This window comes from Dreissena polymorpha, chromosome 7, assembly GCF_020536995.1.
Source record: "Dreissena polymorpha isolate Duluth1 chromosome 7, UMN_Dpol_1.0, whole genome shotgun sequence".
Taxonomy (NCBI): Eukaryota; Metazoa; Mollusca; class Bivalvia; order Myida; family Dreissenidae; genus Dreissena; species Dreissena polymorpha.
The window spans coordinates 48,004,203-48,025,497 of NC_068361.1; the positions used below are offsets into that span (position 1 = coordinate 48,004,203).

The window sequence follows — 21,295 nt, forward strand, 5'->3', positions numbered from 1 at the left end:
CATTCATACGCAATACCAGTATATTTTGTAATGTTTTAATTTTTGTTAACATTTACTGCTTAAATGGTTGGTTATTATCTGTTTCACTGTAAAAATAGATATAGGGTTACGCAAATGGTTTACCTCTTGTAGGTGTCTGCCAGGAGACATTAGGGGCTGGGTTGCCATTAGAAACACAGTTCAAGGTCACTGCCTCCCCTGCGAGCACCAGAACAGTTCCGGATGAGGTCTCTATATTTGGTGGGGCTATAAATGTGTGCAAAAAGCATTTTATACCTTAAAATGATTTTAAAAGGTTTAAAACTAAACTATATACACTATAAGAGTGCATAAAACACAACAAATAACTTTTTAAAGGCAATAATTGAAAGAGGAAAAAATACAAAAGCTGCTATTATCAGTAAAATTATACACTTTCTCTGAAAAAATAAAAAGTAAAATATTCTTCTTTTTTTCAGAGGAATATAGAGTGTTATTGGTGAATGAAAGGACTATGCACCAACTTCAAGAGTTGTCATAAACACATACTATACATATCCATATGAGATCAATTAAAAAGCTTCAAGTGTTGATCGTGACCTTAACCTTAAAACAAAGGACATGGCTATTGCATGCAAAATATTGTCTTCATGATTTTGTGCTTATTTATAACCAAATCCTATAATGCATGACAAAGTTATGGTCTTGACACCAGCGTGCACTTTAAATATATTTATATGACAGACAAAACAGTGACTACTTTTGTGTTAACTGCAAATGTTGCAAAAGATTTCCCATCTTAATACAGTGATTATTTGAGTCAATTTATTTTTAAATCCTGTCAAAAAAGTTATTTGCCGGACATAAACATGTAGTTCAACTATATAGCCAGGTACAAAATATGTACAACCTCCACTGTTACTTGACCTTAAAGAAAGCAACATATTTTTGTATGGGACATGTAATCTTGAAATTCTGATAATGTATATTTAAATCCCATAACGCACAATACATTTTTGGGCTGTACACAAACATGTACTTTCACTATACTCATATTAAGAATATGATAAATAGCGTCCATTGTAACCTTGACCTTCAAATCTATGAAAAAAATCTACTCAATAATCAAACAAAACTTGAAATGAGTGACATAGTTTTACACTAAACACGTCATCTCATACAATTATTATTTTCTGATTAACTCTTTCAGTGCTGGAACCGAATTTTGAAGGCCTTGTGCAAACAGTTCGGATCCAGATGAGACGCCACAGAACTCTAAAGGTTCAGGCTCTAAAGTAATTAGCAAAACACATGCACCACCACACAGACAGGGGTAACACTATACACTGTAACTCCAATATAGTGCGGTCCGTTATAACGCTGTGTCCAATATAACGCGGGGGATCCTTAGATCCCGTTTTTTTCTCCAACCTTCCTTTTCTGATTCAAATCCATGTTATGCAACTTCATGTATTTTCATAAATTCAAAGAAGCCGGCGATCACAGCTTGATTGCTTTTTCCGTCCGTTTAACTGATTTTAATCGATTAGAGGTTTAACAACACTCGACAGCTAATTGGTGTTAATCTGTTGTGTAATGCCAATAAAGGTGTGAAAACTCGTGAGTCGGTGTTTATTACATGTATTCCCTATCAGAGCGGTTCGGTGTGCTAATTTCAATAAGGCAAGTGCAAGCGGAATAATTATCAAATTAAAGTTATTTAAAACGATTACCTGTTTATGTTTTGTATTTATCGTGTGTTGTATTTCATTGTATAAACTATGGCTGTGTAAGTGTGTTATCGTTTATTATATGCTACACACATATCTTTGTGTGTGTTTAATGTTTCAATACGTATACAATAAATTTAAAAATCCTGACGATTTATTTACATGCTAACGCAGTGTAATAGTTAACAGAGATGCACTTAAATTTTTGCCCGTTATCAGAAAGTCCAAGGAAAGCACATTTTTTACATGCTGCGTATGACGCAATAAAACATTTCTTTGTACATGTATCGTATTGCATTCAATCTAAATTTAAATTCGCTCGTCCAATGAAAGCTGTGTCCCATAATGCACTGTACTAATTTTTCTGAAAAATGGCGTAGGCATATGAATTTGTTTACGAAGTTTGTAAACATATTTCGTGTCATAAATGTTAAACATTATTTTTTTGTAAGTGATGTAATTATATTGGATTATCGGATAAATGTGCACATTAGAAAAGCGGTATGTATACTGTTAAAGTTCGATTCGGATTATATGCATGTATTTGCGGATGACAACACAGCATGACAATACACAGGACCTATATTATAGGCTATACTATACCTGTTTTTAAAGCCCCTTAAATAAATAAGCTCAAAACTTATAAGGCTGTCCGTTTATAACGCTGTTGCATGGCTTGGACCCCGTCATCTGCGTTATATTGGAGTTACAGTGTATATTCTTCTGCCATTATCATGGCGAGGTCATTTTTAAGCCATATATGTAATTTTGAAAATTACTGCTCTCATGCGCATCTTGTCTGTATTTAGTATGCAGTTACAGTTAAAGAACTATTTTTATTGTTGATAACAGTTTTGCATATTTTATAGTGGAGTCATTATATTCTACAGAAACTTATTTGCTCGCATACTTTGAACGTCGAGGTAAACTGTTTTATTCACTGCCCCTTCCTCGTTCACACAGGTACATGTATAGAAGCCCATGTTCTCTATGGTGGCCTGGGCAAATGTCAGCACGCCTTTACTGGAGTTGAGCCTCTCACCAGTCTGAAATACAAACATAACAGTCTTGCTTTGGGAAAACGGGGCTTAATGCAAGTGTGGTAATTGTCATCCCAGATTAGCCTGTGCACTCAACGCTTATCAGGAACAACACTTTCCCCAAGACTGGCTTTTTGTTTAGAATAGACTTCCTTTACACGAAACATTCCATGAAAGTGTGATATGTTGTCCCTGACTAGCCTGTGTAGATTTCACAGGCTAATCTTGGACGACACCTAAAACATATGCATTTAGCCCACTTTACCCACAGTGCTGCTCATATGATGTATTATAACAACAGAGACAAAGTTTCAAAATCATATTTTTAAGTTCAGGGCAGATAAAAATTGTAAATAACACGGATATAAATTATCAGGAGGCCACGGCCATCAGCGCTTAAGTTTGTGCTGAGCCCCTAGATTTTTTTCTTTAAAAAAAAATCAATTTCGCAAAATGCATACCGTTATCATATTGTTTTACAGTGACAATCAACCGAAGAGACACAACTTACCAAACGTACCAAAATGGCAAAACTGACCGCTCCCACAAAAGGCTCCACCAAAATTATTTCAATTTAATTGAGCCTAACTCTGGGAAAATGGGGCTTAATGCATGTGCATGAAGTGTCATCCTAGATAAGCCTGTGCAGTCTGCACATGCTAATCAGGCAAAACACTTTCTGCGTACTCCGGATTTTAATTTAAAAAAAGACAACACTAAACGCACACGCATAAAATCCCTTTTTCCAGGTCATGACAAAAATGACCTGAAACGTACCTGTCTGATCCAGCTAACTGCTGGGGAAGGCTTTCCAGCACACTTGCACTCCAGTGAAACCATAGCCCCCTTTCTCACAGTCACATTCCTGGGAGGAACTGAGAAGCTGGGTGCCTCGGCATCACCTGTGAAACATTAATAACATACATGAGAAGCTCTCTGGGAACATTGAGCTTAATCCATGTGTGTAAAGTGTCATCCCAATAGCCTGTGCCGGCTGCAATAAGTGATGACACTTTTGGCTTTGATGTTTTTATAATTAAAGGAATTTTCATCTTAGCCAAAATCCAATTTAGGCAGAAAGTGCCGTCCCTGATAAGCCTGTGTGCACTGCACAGGCTTAGCCGGGACAATACTTTTGGCACTTGCATTAAGCCCCGTGTTCCCAGAGCATGACCCAATTATGGTTTGCCAACATCAATCTGATACAGATTTATCATTCAAGATTTCCTCCCTAAACTGCAGTTTCACATCACCAGATCTAAGGGATCAATCACACGGTTGATTTGTATTTGTTAACATAAATAATAGACTTTAAATATATATAACCGCAAATTTAAAGTTAATTTTGTTGGATATAAAATGGCTCATGCAAGAAGTTTTAGCAATCAAATTATTTTCGTATACTTCTGATTACCAGAAATATTGAGCCTAGCAGATTCTGATATTTCCCCGAATGCATTTCCCGCAGTGCAGGTGTAGAAGGCCACGTCCTCATACTCTACGTTGTGGACACGAAGAGTGCCGTTGTTGAACAACTCATACTTTGAAGATGCCTGAAAAACACATTTCATGCAAGCCATGTTTTATGTTGTAATTTTCAAAAATTTATTTTCAATTTTGTAATTGTCCCAACTTTTTTTTCAATGTACTGTTAATAAATTGTATTATTCTATATCCAATAAATTCATCCAATTGGCATTCTTCATATGTACCACGTGACCGTCCAATATATTCCGGTATTGGATCCAAAAAGTCTGTATTTTTACCATATCGGACAGTTGAGTACACTAAGCAATTGTTTTATAACGATTAAAGCCGTTATCAAGAAAAAGTATCCGAATGTAGAATAATCGATTCACACGGGCGCTTGTCTTGAAAATAGCATAGATGCAATTATAAAGCATTTTAAAATCAAAATTAAAATGAAACAAACAGCTGAACAAAGGGATAAAGAATAAAAAGCTTATTAGACGTTTAAACTGTACAATACGTGATATATTTGGACTCGTACTCAGTTTGAAGTCATATTAGACTCGCCTAACGGCTCGTCCAATATGACGTCAAACTGTGTGCTCGTCCAAATATATCTCCGTATTGTACAGTGAAACATCTAATAACCTATAATTATTTTCTTAAGTTGTAATTAATTATATGTGAACTTTTAGCCATTTTGTAATAATAAATAACAAGTTTTAATATACTATGATATTATAAATATTAGTAACTTTAAGCTATTAACGGAAGTTATTCACTGGAAACAATTGAACATATTTGTAGGAAGACCGCCAGTCATTTTGTGAACTCGTAAATTTAATAATTTATGTTTTTGACCTAGAAAAATACATACAAAAAACAACAAACTATTAATTTGTTGTGCAACACACAAATCGAGAAAAATAATGGAACAACCTTTAACTCTTTGCTTGTGACCTCATTCGCCGCGTCAACTGTATGTTTGTACCATTTGACTGTAGGAGTTGGGTTACCATGGAAACTGCAGATGAATGTTGCCGAGTAACCAAGTGGAATCTCAAGATCTTGAAGCTCTGCTAGGAATACTGGCTGGCCTGAATAAAGTCAACATTAATGTAAACTCAACTACAGTTAAAATGCATCAAATGGACATTTCCTTTATTATTTTTTAAGAATTGTATCTTGAAAGCATGGCTATGAATACGGTATTAAAGTATTAAGTATTAAACACACAGGGCTTACTCTGCCATTCGCCTAATTAGCCCATGGCTACAAATTCACCAATTTGGCTGCAGAAAATTGTATTTGACTACAACCTTTTCTTTATCAAAACTTATAAAATAGCCAAAAATAGAAGAATTTTGCCATACCAAGGGAATGAGGCTTAAGACATTTTTGAGCCAAGGAAAGCCCTGACACATGTATTTGTCATTCACAAATATAGGTAAACAATGTTTGTGTCAACCATGGCCAGCTGAAATTTGTAGCTGCATTATAGTAGATTGTAGCCTTTGGACTTTTTTCAAATTACGCTAACAACCTCTACAGCAAAACAACAACAAACACATGTTTTGGGAATTCAATGTCAAAGAGTCTTGCTTATTGTTTTTAAGAAAACTGTAGAACAGGGGCGAATGGTGGCACATTTGTGGTATCTACATATTTTACTTAGACTTATGAAATTACAACAACTTAGTCCCCTTGACTTTTTTACGGCATGACTTTGTAAGAAAGGACCTTATAAACTTTCACATACACACAATCATAATTATTGCTGTGAAGTTTTTTATCAGTGCTTTAATCACTAAAATCGTTCAAGATCTCCAAAAGTGGCCGGAACTACATGCAAACCAGTAACACATGGCAACAACGTAGCAACTGCTGGGAACGAGTGATCGCTGAAAAAGGAAAGTTTATTTTTGTATTTTCCATACTTACCAAGAACGGTGACACCTGCCTCCATACTGTATTTGAACACACGGTTGACAGGGTTAGTGGCCTTACACTTGTATACCCCAGAGTGCTGGTACAGTGCAGGGGAGAGCTTCAAAATACTCTCACCTATAACAGAGTGCTGGTACAGTGCTAAGAAGAGCTTCAAAATACTCTCACCTATAACAGAGTGCTGGTACAGTGCTATGGAGAGCTTCAAAATACTCTCACCTATAACAGAGTGCTGGTACAGTGCTAAGAAGAGCTTCAAAATACTCTCACCTATAACAGAGTGCTGGTACAGTGCAGGGGAGAGCTTCAAAATACTCTCACCTATAACAGAGTGCTGGTACAGTGCTAAGAAGAGCTTCAAAATACTCTCACCTATAACAGAGTGCTGGTACAGTGCTAAGGAGAGCTTCAAAATACTCTCACCTATAACAGAGTGCTGGTACAGTGCTAAGAAGAGCTTCAAAATACTCTCACCTATAACAGAGTGCTGGTACAGTGCTAAGAAGAGCTTCAAAATACTCTCACCTATAACAGAGTGCTGGTACAGTGCTAAGAAGAGCTTCAAAATACTCTCACCTATAACAGAGTGCTGGTACAGTGCAGGGGAGAGCTTCAAAATACTCTCACCTATAACAGAGTGCTGGTACAGTGCTAAGGAGAGCTTCAAAATACTCTCACCTATAACAGAGTGCTGGTACAGTGCTAAGAAGAGCTTCAAAATACTCTCACCTATAACAGAGTGCTGGTACAGTGCTAAGAAGAGCTTCAAAATAATCTCACTTATAACAGAGTGCTGGTACAGTGCTAAGAAGAGCTTCAAAATACTCTCACCTATAACAGAGTGCTGGTACAGAGCTAAGAAGAGCTTCAAAATAATCTCACCTATAACAGAGTGCTGGTACAGTGCTAAGAAGAGCTTCAAAATACTCTCACCAAAAATTCAGTATAATATGTCAAAGAGCCGCTGTCTGGGAAAAGTCCGCACTAACTTATCAGGGACGACACTTTCCAATCATAAGGATTTATTTTTTGGTAAAGGAAGTCTCATTTTTAGGAAAATTAACTCTTAGCAGAAAGTGTCATCCCTGATAAGCCTGTGCCGACTGCATAGGCTGATCTGGGGTGATACTTTATTCACATTCATTCAGTTTGTCAAGGCAAGGCTCATATTTAAATAAATTATCAATTAAATAAACAAGTGATAATATGTGTCTTGTTCTGAGAAAACTGGGCTTAATTCATGTGCGTAAAGTGTCGTCCCAGATTAGCCTGTGCGGACAACACTTTCCGCCTAAACTTGATTTTTGGTAAGGAGGGACTTCCTTGAAACTAAAAATATCATTAAAGCTGAAAGTGTCGTCCCTGATTAGCCTGTGCGGACTGCACAGGCTAATCTGGGACGACACTTTACGCACATGAATTAAGCCCAGTTTTCTCAGAACAACACACATATATACATAAGAATACTGTCCCATAATCTGTGGCAAGTTGTCATTAAGTTCTTATGGAAATTGTAAGTTGAACAAGATGTGTTTGTGTAACACTATGTCCCCCAATATATTTGACCTTTTACCTTGAAGGATGACCTTGGCCTTGACCTTTCACCACTCAAAATGTGCAGCTCCATGAGATACACATGCATGCAAAATATGAAGTTGCTATCTTGAATATTTCAAAGTTTTGGCAAATGTTAAAGTTTGACGCAAACCAACAAAGCAATAAACCAACAAACAGACAGGGCAAAAACAATTTGTCCCCCAGTGCAGACTGGGAACATAAAAAGGGGCCATGTTAATGTAGGATGATAAAAAATAGAACACATACAAATGCATAATAACATATTAAAATTAACAGTTCATGCAAGTTTGAATGGTGATGAAAAGAGAAGGAATATTTCATCTGACAAATGGCTGTCTGAAGGCAGACGGATAGTCAAACAGACAGAGCGACAGACCCTCTTGGTGAATCTAGTTTACCCCCCTCTACTTTGTTGCAAGAGTTTTAACTACTGTATGCAAGTAAGTGAAATAGTTATTGTATGACTGTATAAAGTGTTTTACTATTTAAAGCAAGGTATGTAACAACCCTTTCCGCTCAGAAACAACATGAAAATGGTTATATACATTCAGCATAAAACCAGAACAGCCTGCAAGAAACTTGCAGGCTGTTCAGACTTTTTGCTGTTTGCTGCTCATCAGTATCTCAGGATTGAAAACGAAGCCTTTAAAACTCAAATATAATAAGAAGTCTCGATTTATTTTGATTTTCTGAAGGAATACAAAAGCCGCATAATGTGTTTCTGAACAGTAAACGGTTAAACATGTATTTATTGTCACCTTTAGTTCATATTGTCACTTTTAGTTCATTTTGTCACCTTTAGAACATATTGTCACCTTGAGTTCCGGTTGTCACAGTAACATCTGCAGAGACTGGTTCCCCATTCAGCAGCCACTGTACATCTGCAGGGGGCAGACTGGTTATGTGGCACACCAGCTCAGCAACGTCACCAAGGCTAACAGTCCGTGGCGCAGGACTTAGACTGAACGAATTAGCTAATGCTGTCAACAAAACCATGAATTTAACTGAGGCTTGTTCTGGGAAAACAGGGCTTAATGCATGAGTGTAAATTGTTGTCAAAGAATAGCCTGTTTAGTCTACACAGGTTAACCCTTTGCATGCTGGGAAATGTGTCATCTGCTAAAATGTCGTCCGCTGAATTTCTAAAATTAGCATTTTCTTCGATTTTTTTCACAGAATACTATCAAAATAGCAAACAGTTTGGATTCTGATGAGACGCCACGTTTCATCTGGATCCAAACTGTTTGCAAATTCCTTCAAAATTCGGTTCCCGCACTGAAAGAGTTAATCAAGGGCATCACTTTGCGCCCAAACTAGAGTTTCAATTAGAAGAGACCATCTAAAACAAACAATCCCATAAAAGCGGAAATTGTCGTCCCTGATTAACCTGTGCAGACTGTACAATCTAATCTGAGATGACACTTTACCCATTTGCAATAAGCCCAGTTTTCCAAAAACAAAGCTCAAATGAAGAAAATCATGACTGAAAAATACAGAGACCATACCACTGTCTATATATTTTAAACTTTGGTGCACTTGGCACATAACTAGTCAATCTGTAAATCATACAAGCTATTTGCAGCGTTGCCTCCCTGGATTTTAGTTGTCTGTCTCCAGAGTTGGCAGTACATCTGTAGGTCCCGACATCGTCATACGTCACACGATGCAGGACTAGCGTTCCATTGGGAAACACAGTCTGATCTCCATTGCGAGGCAGGCGTTGTGATTTAAACTCCCATCTGAGTAAGAAAAGAAAGTTTCGACTTAACCAATTTATGCCTAGCGTCTAGAAAAAAAACCTTGGCATGATGCGGCGTCTCATCTGGGTCTGCGCTGTGTGCTTAAAGGAATTTCTGTAAGAAATATTCTAAATATAGAAAAAATATAATAGACATCCCTAATTTTGGAAATAAATTGATCAAATTTTGAAGGATGGGAGAGTCCACTAGGCATAAATGGGTAAATCATGACACTTTCCACCTTCACAGGATTTTTGTTTAGAAGAGAAAAATTCCATAAAAACAAAAATGACGTTTCTGATTAGCCTGTGAAGAATGCACAGGCTAATCTGGGATAACACTTAAATTAAGCACATGAATTAATCCCAGAGATTTCCCAGGACAAGGCTAAAATAAGTAACGCCCCATCAAAGCTATTTCGTACACATTCAAAAATATGATATTGCAGTGTTTTATAAAATCATGGTCACATGTTGCAGATTACTGAAGTATTTAATATCTTAAAATATGTGGTTAAAAAATATATTTTAAATGAAAAACAACAACCATATTCTAAAATAAAATTACCTCAAATTATCACAGATAGTGCATTTAAATTAAGTACTTAACCATACCCACTTTTTTGGGAAAACAATATTTCTCTTAGTAATTTTTTTGCATGACAAGAACTTCACCTGTATTCAATATTTGCAGTTCCATTTACAGCTTGGCAGTGCCACCACATGGGTTTCTCGAACTCTGTGATTCTGTCTTCAGGTTCCCCCACAAATACGAGAGCAGGAACGCAGACCATATGACACCCAAGCAGGAAAATTGTCGCCCACATGCTGCTTACTAGCAAGTATCGCAAATGACAATGCTCTCAGATCATCTACAGGTGAAAATCCACTAAAGTCACTTTAATTTGATTTCCATTCAAAAACAAACACATGTAACAAAGATCATTAATAGTTTATGAATTCTGATAATTTAATTATTTTATATGCATGTGGAAATTTACTCACAGAGTTCTTGTGTGTGGATATCACTCTCTCAAATCCAATGCAGGTGGATTACAACTCACTCAGCTTTATTACTTGTGACACAAATGTTAGATCTTAAGCATTGGGACGACACTATTTCAGATTCGATGCAGGTGGGGTTTCAGATCCAATTTATTGAGACAAAGTATCTCAGATCCAATGCAGGTGGTCATCTGGTTTCAGATCTTCTGCAGATCACACTGCACTTTGTATACCACAAGTTTGAGAAGCTCAATTCAATCATAATTATGTTGGTATTTCAAAATAAGAATTTCAAAAGTTTCCATAGATGTCCAATAAAACACAGGAACGCTGCAATCATAAACAAATATGTACTCGCCAAAAGGTTTAATAAAAAAAAACCTTTTTAAAGGGACCTTTTCATGTTTTGGTAAATTGACACAATTAAAAATAATGTTTCAGATTCGCACATTGTCATTGTTGTTATAATATTTGTGAGGAAACAGTTTTACTGAACATTTACCATGCTCTAAATAAATATCCATTATATGCATCTTTTGACGATTTAAAAACCTGAAAATTATAAAGCGTTGCAACGCAAAATGATTGAATAATTTGGAGAGTTCTGTTGTTGTGGTTATATTGTGCAATACTACGAGATGTTGCTTATAGAAGTATAAAATACATACTCATTGTATGAGCACGAATGGCTGAATGGTCAGAGCATTAGACTTTTACTCCAGGGATCAGTGGTTCAACCCAGCTTCTTTTTCTTTATTTATTATTATTCTTGTTTTTTTACTAAATTAAGCTTTTTAGATCCAATGTTTATATTTACCTATATATAGCATTAAATGACAAACTTCAATACATGCCAAAATCTGTGAAAAGGTCCCTTTAAATGGTTCACAATATAAGAAAAATATATTTCTAGCACTTGCTCATCAATGAAATAAATACATAGACCTTACAGAGATTTAAATTGAATCAGAAACCATAGTACTTTTTGATGTAAGCATTTTACAATTGTGTCACTTCTGACTCTTCCAAATTATCTGCCTTTTATCATTTTGATTTGAATGTTACCAATAAACTCACATAAAATGTATTAACATGTATTTTATATTACCGTAAAACGTTGTGTATAAGGCGCACATTTTTACCCCCAAATTTAATTTTAAAAACTTGATGCGCGTTATGCACAACTACAGCCATGCCAAGACATTTTTTCCCTGTCAGTTACCCAGTTACGGTAACTCGCATCATTCTGTTCCCCGTTGTTTTAACTGTAACTATGTTAATTATTGTGTTATATTTACGATCTGAATATAGATGGACAAACGTTATAAAGTTAACATTAATATTTTCTATCTTTTTCAGGTACATACAGAGCATTGAAATCAAATAAATTTGAAGAAGAAAATGAAAAACAAAGAAGCCATTTTTATTTAAACTTTATTGTTTTTTCCCACAATATTTTACCCTAGGGTTACACAAATTATTTGGGGGCACTTGACGATTTACAATAGTATGTTGGCAAGGTATTTCCCGATATATTTATTATTATTTTTCTTGCTTTTCAAATGTGTTAATAAAATTGATGTTGTGTTTGTTTACACGTTTTCATACGTCTTGTTAAGATTGAGGTAGTGATTATCAAGCAATTTGCGTCACCTGTCAAGTTTTGTGCAGCTGGGCTATTATCAAAACATGCGAACTGCAAACGACTTCACAACTCCATTGTTTGTTTAACGCCGGTAATGTCAGTAATGGTGTTGATAAGTTTGAGTTGTTAAAGTCTCCTGTCAATTATAGACGCTCGAACTCCTCCACGATAAAATCGTGGACAGTTACTTCGGAGACTTATGATGAAAACCTCTATGGTATCCTCGTGGAAATTGTGCATTTTATGCATAATTCATTTGAAACGAAACATTTACGTGTATTATTATAATTAAAAAAGAAACAAGTTGTATCTTTATCGTAATCGTCTTTAAGATGATTAATTATTGAAAAATAAAATAACACGTGAAATCGGCAATATAAATAAAACGATTTTCAGTTAGCCTACCGTACGGAAATTTTGCCTTAATTTTTTATTTTGCTTCAAAAACTTTTTTTCCCGATTCTTTTGATTCAAAAAGTAGATGCGCGTTATACATAAATGCGCGTTATACACAGCATTTTACGGTACTCAAAATATAGTTTTTAGTAAAGCAATATATACAAAGTTATACAAAGCAACATTTGAAGAGCAATCAACAAATATCCAGTAACTATCTAGACTTCAGCCACAAAATACTGGTACCAGCTTATTCCAATGTCACATCACAGAATAAAAGCAGCTATTACTTGTGTATTTGACTGATTCTAGACATGTGATTTAAACTAAGTATGCACTTTTGTACAGCCTGAACATACAACCATAATTATATACAAATGTAACTGTTGCACAGTGGTACTTGTAACATAAAATTGCAGGTGCATTTATTCTGCAATTACTAACATAATTACTATATGTCTAAAACAAGCTAAATTGAAGGAAATGTCTGCCCACTAACAAAAACTGCCTTCCTTTTCCCTTTAATTATTTCACCATGGTATTTCCTAAAGTCCTTAAGAACAACATGCAAGCTAAAATGCCTCTTGGACTAATTTAAGTGGATATGCAGCTTAATGGAAACAACCCAAACTGATCGCTCAATTGATATGAAGTTTACTTAAGAAACACACATTTTATTTTATAATGCTGGAATGCTTGATGACTTCACGCTTTATAATGCTGGAATGCTTGATGACTTTACGCAGAAGAACTGTGTTTTAAAACTGTTTATGTTTAGTCAATTTATGACAAAGTGGTTTTCAAACAACTTTATGCAGCATCTTTTAACCCTTTGCATGCTGGGAAATGTGTCGTCTGCTAAAATGTTGTCTGCTGAATATCTAAAATAAGCATTTTCTTCGATTTTTTTTCAAAGAATACTGTAAGAATAGCAAACAGTTTGGATCCTGATGAGACGCCACATTTTGTGGCGTCTCATCTGGCTCCAAACTGTTTGTAAAGGCCTTCAAAATTAAATTTGGCTCCAGCACTGAAAGAGTTAATATCCTATGAACAAAACACAAGACTCCACTAAAACAGACTCTAAAATGGAAAAATTATGGCTAAGGCAGGAATCCAGACGAAGATCAAAAGGTGCACAGTGTGACAGCTGTATGCTGCCTTCTTAGTAAAGGAATATAAAAATAAGCAAAGAGCAATAACTCCAAAAATGCTCATATGAGAGTTATAGTTCTTCTACTCCGCACTTTTTCACAATGTTCTCTATCAATGTACAAAGGTCTTCTTCAAATCAATTCAATACTAAGGGAGTTATATTGCTCCTAACAATAAATACTCAAGGTAATGACTCTTGAAGAGAGGGGTATGATTCTTGTATTCTGCACTTTCCCATAATGCCTTCTGTTATAATGCGAATTTTTATCTGAATCACTTCAATACTTCCTGACTATTAGAGCATAGAAAACACACAAAAGACTTCAAAACAAATATTCATTTTTAAATGCTGTTATCTGATGTATTTTGTTGTTATTTTCTAACAACACTTTAAATCTCTGTCTTCTAAAAATGTATTGTTTGTGAGGAATAAGCATTTTGCTATAATTAAAAAAAATATATCTATGCATAAAATTGTTCTGCTCTATTTGAAAAAGGCAAATTTTATGTTTTATTATTAAATGTTTACTATGACTGCATAACACATGTAAATATTTAACTTGCTTTATTGTTCACCCTTCTAAACATTTACCACAACCTGTGGAAAACAAACGAGGATTTGACCAAAGAATTTCAATGCTAATAAAAGATATATATTCAACAGTGTCACAAATAAACCAGGGAAACAGGATAATTAAAGATCTGCAAATGACTCCACATCCTTAATATCACACTTTCCTACATGGTATTTCACAGTAAATTCCCATTTCAATATCAACACTGCTGCAAACACCAATACCATCAAGGGTTGTCACAATAGAACAAGCTTCTCGGAAACTCTATCACCAATAATGAGTAAGTGTTTTGATTGTTTCACCTGATGTAAAGCCGGTAACACCTGATGAAAACTATGAAACTGCCCAAGAATCAATACAAGATGCTGCAGATATATTGAGCGGTGGCTAAATTTCTTGGCATTATTGCCAGGCCATGATAATGTGACATCTGCATATAATCTGCGGGATTTGTAAATGACATATACTTGAAACACAAATGATGCATTAATCTGATTGGGATTTCATGATGACTACAGGGCATACAAAGCGAAAATCATTATGAAATCACACAATACGTATAAACAGTAATGTTTTGGTTGAATGCTCCGTGCTGAAAACCATGCCATTATCTAACATTCATGTTTTCACATACTGTGACTTTATCTTACATGATCTATTTCCAATAATGTGCCATTAAATCTCAAATCCATACATTACCTCATCACATGGCAACATTCACATAGTTATAATTTTCTCATGTAAACTGTGATATGCCCACATTAAAATGGATATTAATGGATACAGTGACATTCTCTCACATCTAAATATTGCCAGTATCTTTAATACATTCTGAGACATAATATCACCTCAATATTGTGACATACTGTGACATAATATCGCCACAATATTGTTACATATTGTGACATAATATCACCTCATGTTGTGACATATTGTGATATAATATCACCACAATATTGTGACATACTGTGGCATATCACCTCAATATTGTGACATACTGTTACATAACATCAGCTCAATATTGGGACAAACTGTGACATAATATCACCTAAATATTGTGACATACTAAGACATAATATCACCTCAATATTGCTACATACTGTGACACAATATCACCACAATTTGTGACATACAGTGACATAATATCACCTCAATATTGTGATATACTGTGACATAATATCACATCAATATTGTGACATACTGAGACATAAAACCACCACAATATTGTGAGATAATGTGAAATAATATCGCCTCAATATTGTGACATATTGTGACATAATATCACAACAATGTTGTGACATACTGTGACATAATATCACCACATTATTGTGAAATACTGTGGCAAAATATCTGCTCAATATTGTGATATACTGTGACATAATATCACCAAAATAGTGTGACATACTGTGACATAATATCACCACAATATTATGACATACTGTGACATAATATCACCACATTATTGTGACATAATATCACCACAATATTGTGACTTATCACCACAATATTGTGACATACTGTGACATAAAATCACCACATTATTGCGACATTCTGTGACAAAATATCACCTAAATATTGTGACATACTGTGAGATTATATCACCAAAATTTTGCCACATAATGTGACATAATATCACCTCAATATTGTGTCATGCTGTGACATAATATCACCACAATATTGTGAAATACTGTGACATAATATCACCACAATATTGTGAAATACTGTGACATAATATCCCCCACAATATTTTGACATAATGTGACATATCACCAAAATAATGTGACATACTGTGACATAATTGTACTGTGACATTATCTCAAGTTTATACTTTGACATTATCTCATAGCAATTCTGTGAAAGGTCATTTAATCCATATTGTTAAATCTCAAATACATACTGTGACATAACATGTATCTTTATTCCTTACTGTAACATTCAAACAAAAACTGTGACATATCTCCAGTTTAAACAATGTGACATCATCTTAAATCTGTATTGTGACATAATCCCGCTACAAATATTTAAAATTTATCATGAATGCAAGCAAACTTCGTTATCATTTATAAATCCATGCATGTAAGTGACATCTAAATTTAGGAACAACTGAATGCATAATAAAATTTAAAACTGAAAAGAACAACAAATAAACAAAAACAACAGAACAACAAAAGGTGAACACAAACTTACATATACATAAGCAGGAGGCTTATAAGCTGTACATAGATTCTGTACAAATCCCGTAACATGCAGCAGATACCTTTCACTATACATTATAGAACTCAGCTGGGAAAAACAAACATGACTGCATCTGATTTCACTTCTGCAACTACAATGTTGTGGGAGATAGTTGTCTTGGGCCATATCTTGTTTCCCTAATCTGTAACAGCTCTCTACCACAGAATGACCTTACATTATCCTAATACAACAGACCTAGCATTTTAAAACTCATGCAGGTATTAACCCTTTATCACTTAGATACGCATTTTCTTACATTATTACTCAGATAGTTAAATTGCATTAAAGACCTTTCTTACTAGATTCAAACTTTAAACGCTTCATTTCGAATCCTTAGATACTGATGAGCAGCAAACAGCATAAAACCTGAACAGACTGAGAGTTACTTGCAGACTGTTCTGGTTGTATGCTGTTTGCACATAGCCATTTGCACCTTGCTTCTGAGAGGGAAAGGGCTAACTACACAAAACATATATAAGTGAAATTTTCAAGTTCATACTAGAGGCACTTGATATTCGCCAAAGTTTTACTCATAGTAAAGTATAATTATGTTATAGTATAACTTAAAATTTAATACATTCTGATATTAAGTGAACTCCTGTTTGTAACCATGTTTCTTAGCTATTATATGATGATATAGACGTTTTTTACACAATATGTATAAATATTCAAATTGTATTGTTATATGTTCCTTCAAAATTAAAAACATTGTTTTATTTTATTTTTTTACAATGACAAACTCCAATTGTTCCATACATAGCTAGATACACTGTCAACATGTGAGATAACATAAGTTTTGTTTTAAATATCTGTAAAGTTAATCAATTACTAGACTATAATATTTCTGCATAAAACATTATAAATGCACCGAATATTTTCATGTGTTTTGTATTTTCATTTTGATTAGAAACTGTAAAATTATTTTAAATAATGTTCTTAATAGACCTTGAAAAATAAGAATTATTAGCAGTTGCATGACATGTACATGATCTTAAGTGTATATGTAAAATAAAAAAATTGTAAAATCTACTTACACATCACAAGAAAGTGTTGCATATCCGTACTTAAAATTTATGTGAAATTAACACATATTCTTCAAGGGACATGTTCACAAATTGGCAAATGACAAAAAACAACAAATGCCATTACATCATGTTTCAAAGAGCAAACTAACACTTAAGATTAAAAATATGTTAAAAATATTGTTTTTTGTATGAATTAAATATATCATTAATTGAAAAAGGTGAATATAATATGTAGTGTTTGTAATAGATTACTTGAGATGTTGATGTAACAAACATAGCAATTAAATATGCTTTTCAGTAAAGGAGAATAACTCAATAATTTACTGGCCTTGGAATAGCATGCAAGATCTCCCTCCTAAAGGACCCAAGTTCAAATCCTGTTGTAGTAGGATAAACTTGAGTCCCCTACTGTTATTGAACATATTATAATTTAACATAATTAAAAATTATAGTTACTGTTGTGTAAGTTAAAATATAGCAGGACATTTTTCAAAAATAAAATGTACCTTAAATTATTATTGTCCTTAGCTAGGAGCCTCCTGGCTAGGTTGTATTTTTTATTTCCAATTATTGGTGTTACACTAATACAAATAACCACAGCATTGGAAGAATACCGGTTATCATCATAATACAGGAAAGACAAAAGACTCAATGAAACTGGTAAGTTAGGTGTAATACCACTTAAAAAAGATCTGGTACAGATTGCTGATATTCAGAAACAGAAATTATCTAACAGCATTTTTTCCAGTCTTGAAACAAAGGCCTCTTTACTTGTTTATCTGATGTGGGGAGAAGCAACTGTCACTCTGCAATGTTGACATACACCAGAACACTCTCCTCTTGGTCATTTACCTTTCAAAAGCCCCAGTATCAAAGCTATCACCACACACCCCTGCTGTTCCTTTACTGTAAACCACAAATATTTCACCTCTCTTCAGTCATGACATTTCACCACTTAATATATATGGCACTGAACAGGTGAATGTGATCTGTAAACTGTTGATTACCATTAAACGCTGTAATAGAACATTTCATGCTTGTGATCTATTAATTATTTATCAACTAATTGTGTCACATTCCATCTACCCATCAATGACTGAAATGTAAAAAAACTATGGATTTGAAGGATTTTTGTTCCAGAACATATCTACATAAGCTTTTTTGGGATGTTTTTCACAATTAAGCTTTTGTAGTCAATTAATGAAAAAAGTGTGTTTAATTGAGATCTTGCGTAGAAACAAACATCTTTAAGCAAATGTCATATTAACAATCACAGAAAAAAAATACAAACAACACCCTTCAAAAAATCATTGGATCGAATTGACCTGACAAAGTCCACTATGTTTTCTCTAAAAGAAATTTATATAAAAAGTTTCATGAAATTCATATCATAAATTCCTGGGTTCTTGAACAAATGGAAAAAACTATTAGAAAATGACATGTTAATAATCAAAGGACAATAACTCCTTGAAATAACTCTCTTGCATTTACAGTGCACAAATCCTTTTAAATCTTCAAATTACACTTCAACACCGTTATTTCGAACACCGATAATCCGAAGTCACCGTTATTTCGAAGTATGTTTCGGGTCCCGATTTTGGTTCTTCTTTGTTTAATGCAAAATTTCATTGTTAATCCGAACTTTGTTAAACCGAAGAAATCGTTAATTCGAAGTGATTCTGTTGGTCCCAACCCTATAATTCGCACCTAATTATCAATCTTTAATCCGAAGTAAAAACTGCAAAACACTGAGCGTCATTTCACACCTTTGTCGTCTGCGCGTGGCGCGTCAAAAGCCGATAATAACACCTTTGTCGTCTGAGCGAAGCATGTTAATTTTATAATGTTGTCAAAAGCCAATAATTACTTTTTATGTAGTTTTGCATTCTTTTGTAACAAACAAACGTGTCATGTTAGGTTTGAGTAAATGTGGTCAAATGAAATGCATCATCAACGACGTAAGGCAGTTCTGGGAGCAAAACACAGGCGGTAGTGAGTTCACCAATGTCCTTGACAAATTATAGAAATATGTTACACGCGTCCAGTTAATGCTGCTAACGCTGGTGTTCAGAGAGACATCGCGTCTTATTTAAAAAAAATGTCACATCATTTCCGAAAACGTATTCATATGTATTTACATGTATGGTAATTTGTGCTGTTCATTATATTTGTTATGTTCTATAATAAGAGAAAAATAAAAGATGAAAAAGAATCATTTTATTCCTCTGTTTGTTAGAAGTAGAAATCTATTGTTATTTGACTAGTTTACGTTTTTAAGTAAAACAATTATTTAAAGCAGCGTGTAACCGAACCATGCAAATTACACAACGTTTTATTTGTACAGAATCAAAGAAGTCTTCTGCCATATGTTTATTAATTATCGTTAATCTGAAGTTTTTTTAACAGTCCCGACGACTTCGAAATAACGGTGTTAAAGTGTAATTAATGACTCATTGGGGATCATTAGCATCTTATATACCAGGAGGAATGGATGCACAGTGTGGTATTTCATAATTCTTAATAGTACAATTAGTGAGAGCCCTGTAAGTTATTTAGTGTCAGGTGAGAATGCTGTTAATTGTTTAATGTTAGGACTTTAAATTGTCATGAATTGTATACTCACAAGCCGGAAACCTTTTTGTTTCTCAGGTATATTGGTCTATATAATCAATACAATTTTGTATGTTATGTATTAAATTCTCCACACTTCATTTATTGACTTAAACATATTTCTTCACATAATTTATATTTGAGATATCCTGACATAAAGATTATGTAGGGGTTGGGCTGGAAGTTGGGATATATTATACGTACCTTCTCCATAAAAGTAAGTTACAACTATATAATACATAAAGTTGACATTTGTTTCTGTGTTTTTTTTCTTTCATAATAATGTAAAATTTACACAATACTACATTTATTGCACAAAATGCCTTCACTGGTGCTAGATGACTCAGGTGCTTGAAAGCTTTTGAACACTGAAAACCATGAGCAACATCAATCATTTCATGAAGTTTCATCCTAGTTTTGACATGTGTGAGACAAAAAAAAAGGCTTAGCAGTAGCCCAGCTGCAGCTTTACAAGGTGAAATATTGCCCCTAAAATGCCTGTTGATGACAGATATTATCAGATATAATCAGTAAATTACATGGGTGGATTTTGCAAGCACCTGATGGGGACTAGCAGAGGAAAAGTATAACTGCTCACTGAAAAAAAAGCAACGGAGCCTCATTCTGGGAAAATGGGGCTAAATTCATGTGCAAAGTAAAGTGTCCTCCCAGATTAGCCTGTGGAGTCCGCGATTGTAGGACAAACTGCACCCGGACAATTGACTCCTTGCATTTTTTGCATTCTTGGACAATTGGCACCTCAATAATTAGTCAACCAGGACAATTTGCACCCAATTTTTCGCCCGCACAATCAGCATCCAACTTGAGTTGATTTGACTTTGCTTGGAAAAAACAATCATGTAGTTGTCATAACACAACCTTTTTACACCCTCATGTGTCATTATGAATTCCATTTTTTCTTAAAGGAAAAAAATCGATTTCCCTTCTTCTATTAAAGCGTGACTATACGATTTTGTCAAATATTTATGAATTATGAATGAAAATTTTTATTATACCCATAATTATTTCAATATAAATTAAAATAAAAGTGAAGAAGAACATGTGTCGAAAAATGCGAAATAGGCAAATATTTAATTCTGAAATCGAAAATGTCTGTACAGTCGAATTCGCCAGCATATTTATCATGCATGTATGATGTGAATCTTA

At 34.4% G+C, this 21,295-nt stretch overlaps 1 protein-coding gene across 1 annotated transcript in view; it reads right to left on the reverse strand.

The window, feature by feature from the left end:
- Window positions 1–21,295, reverse strand: part of LOC127838982 (hemicentin-2-like) — a 56,685-nt gene that overhangs the window by 26,168 nt on the left and 9,222 nt on the right. Inside the window, exons 2-10 of the mRNA XM_052367126.1 lie at window positions 10,158–10,817; window positions 9,314–9,483; window positions 8,560–8,724; window positions 6,161–6,283; window positions 5,159–5,316; window positions 4,164–4,302; window positions 3,527–3,651; window positions 2,620–2,755; window positions 124–246 (exon numbers count right to left, since the gene is read on the reverse strand). Coding sequence (XP_052223086.1) covers window positions 124–246; window positions 2,620–2,755; window positions 3,527–3,651; window positions 4,164–4,302; window positions 5,159–5,316; window positions 6,161–6,283; window positions 8,560–8,724; window positions 9,314–9,483; window positions 10,158–10,309 — 1,291 coding nt within the window. The 5' untranslated portion in view covers window positions 10,310–10,817. The remainder of the gene's footprint in view (window positions 1–123; window positions 247–2,619; window positions 2,756–3,526; window positions 3,652–4,163; window positions 4,303–5,158; window positions 5,317–6,160; window positions 6,284–8,559; window positions 8,725–9,313; window positions 9,484–10,157; window positions 10,818–21,295) is intronic.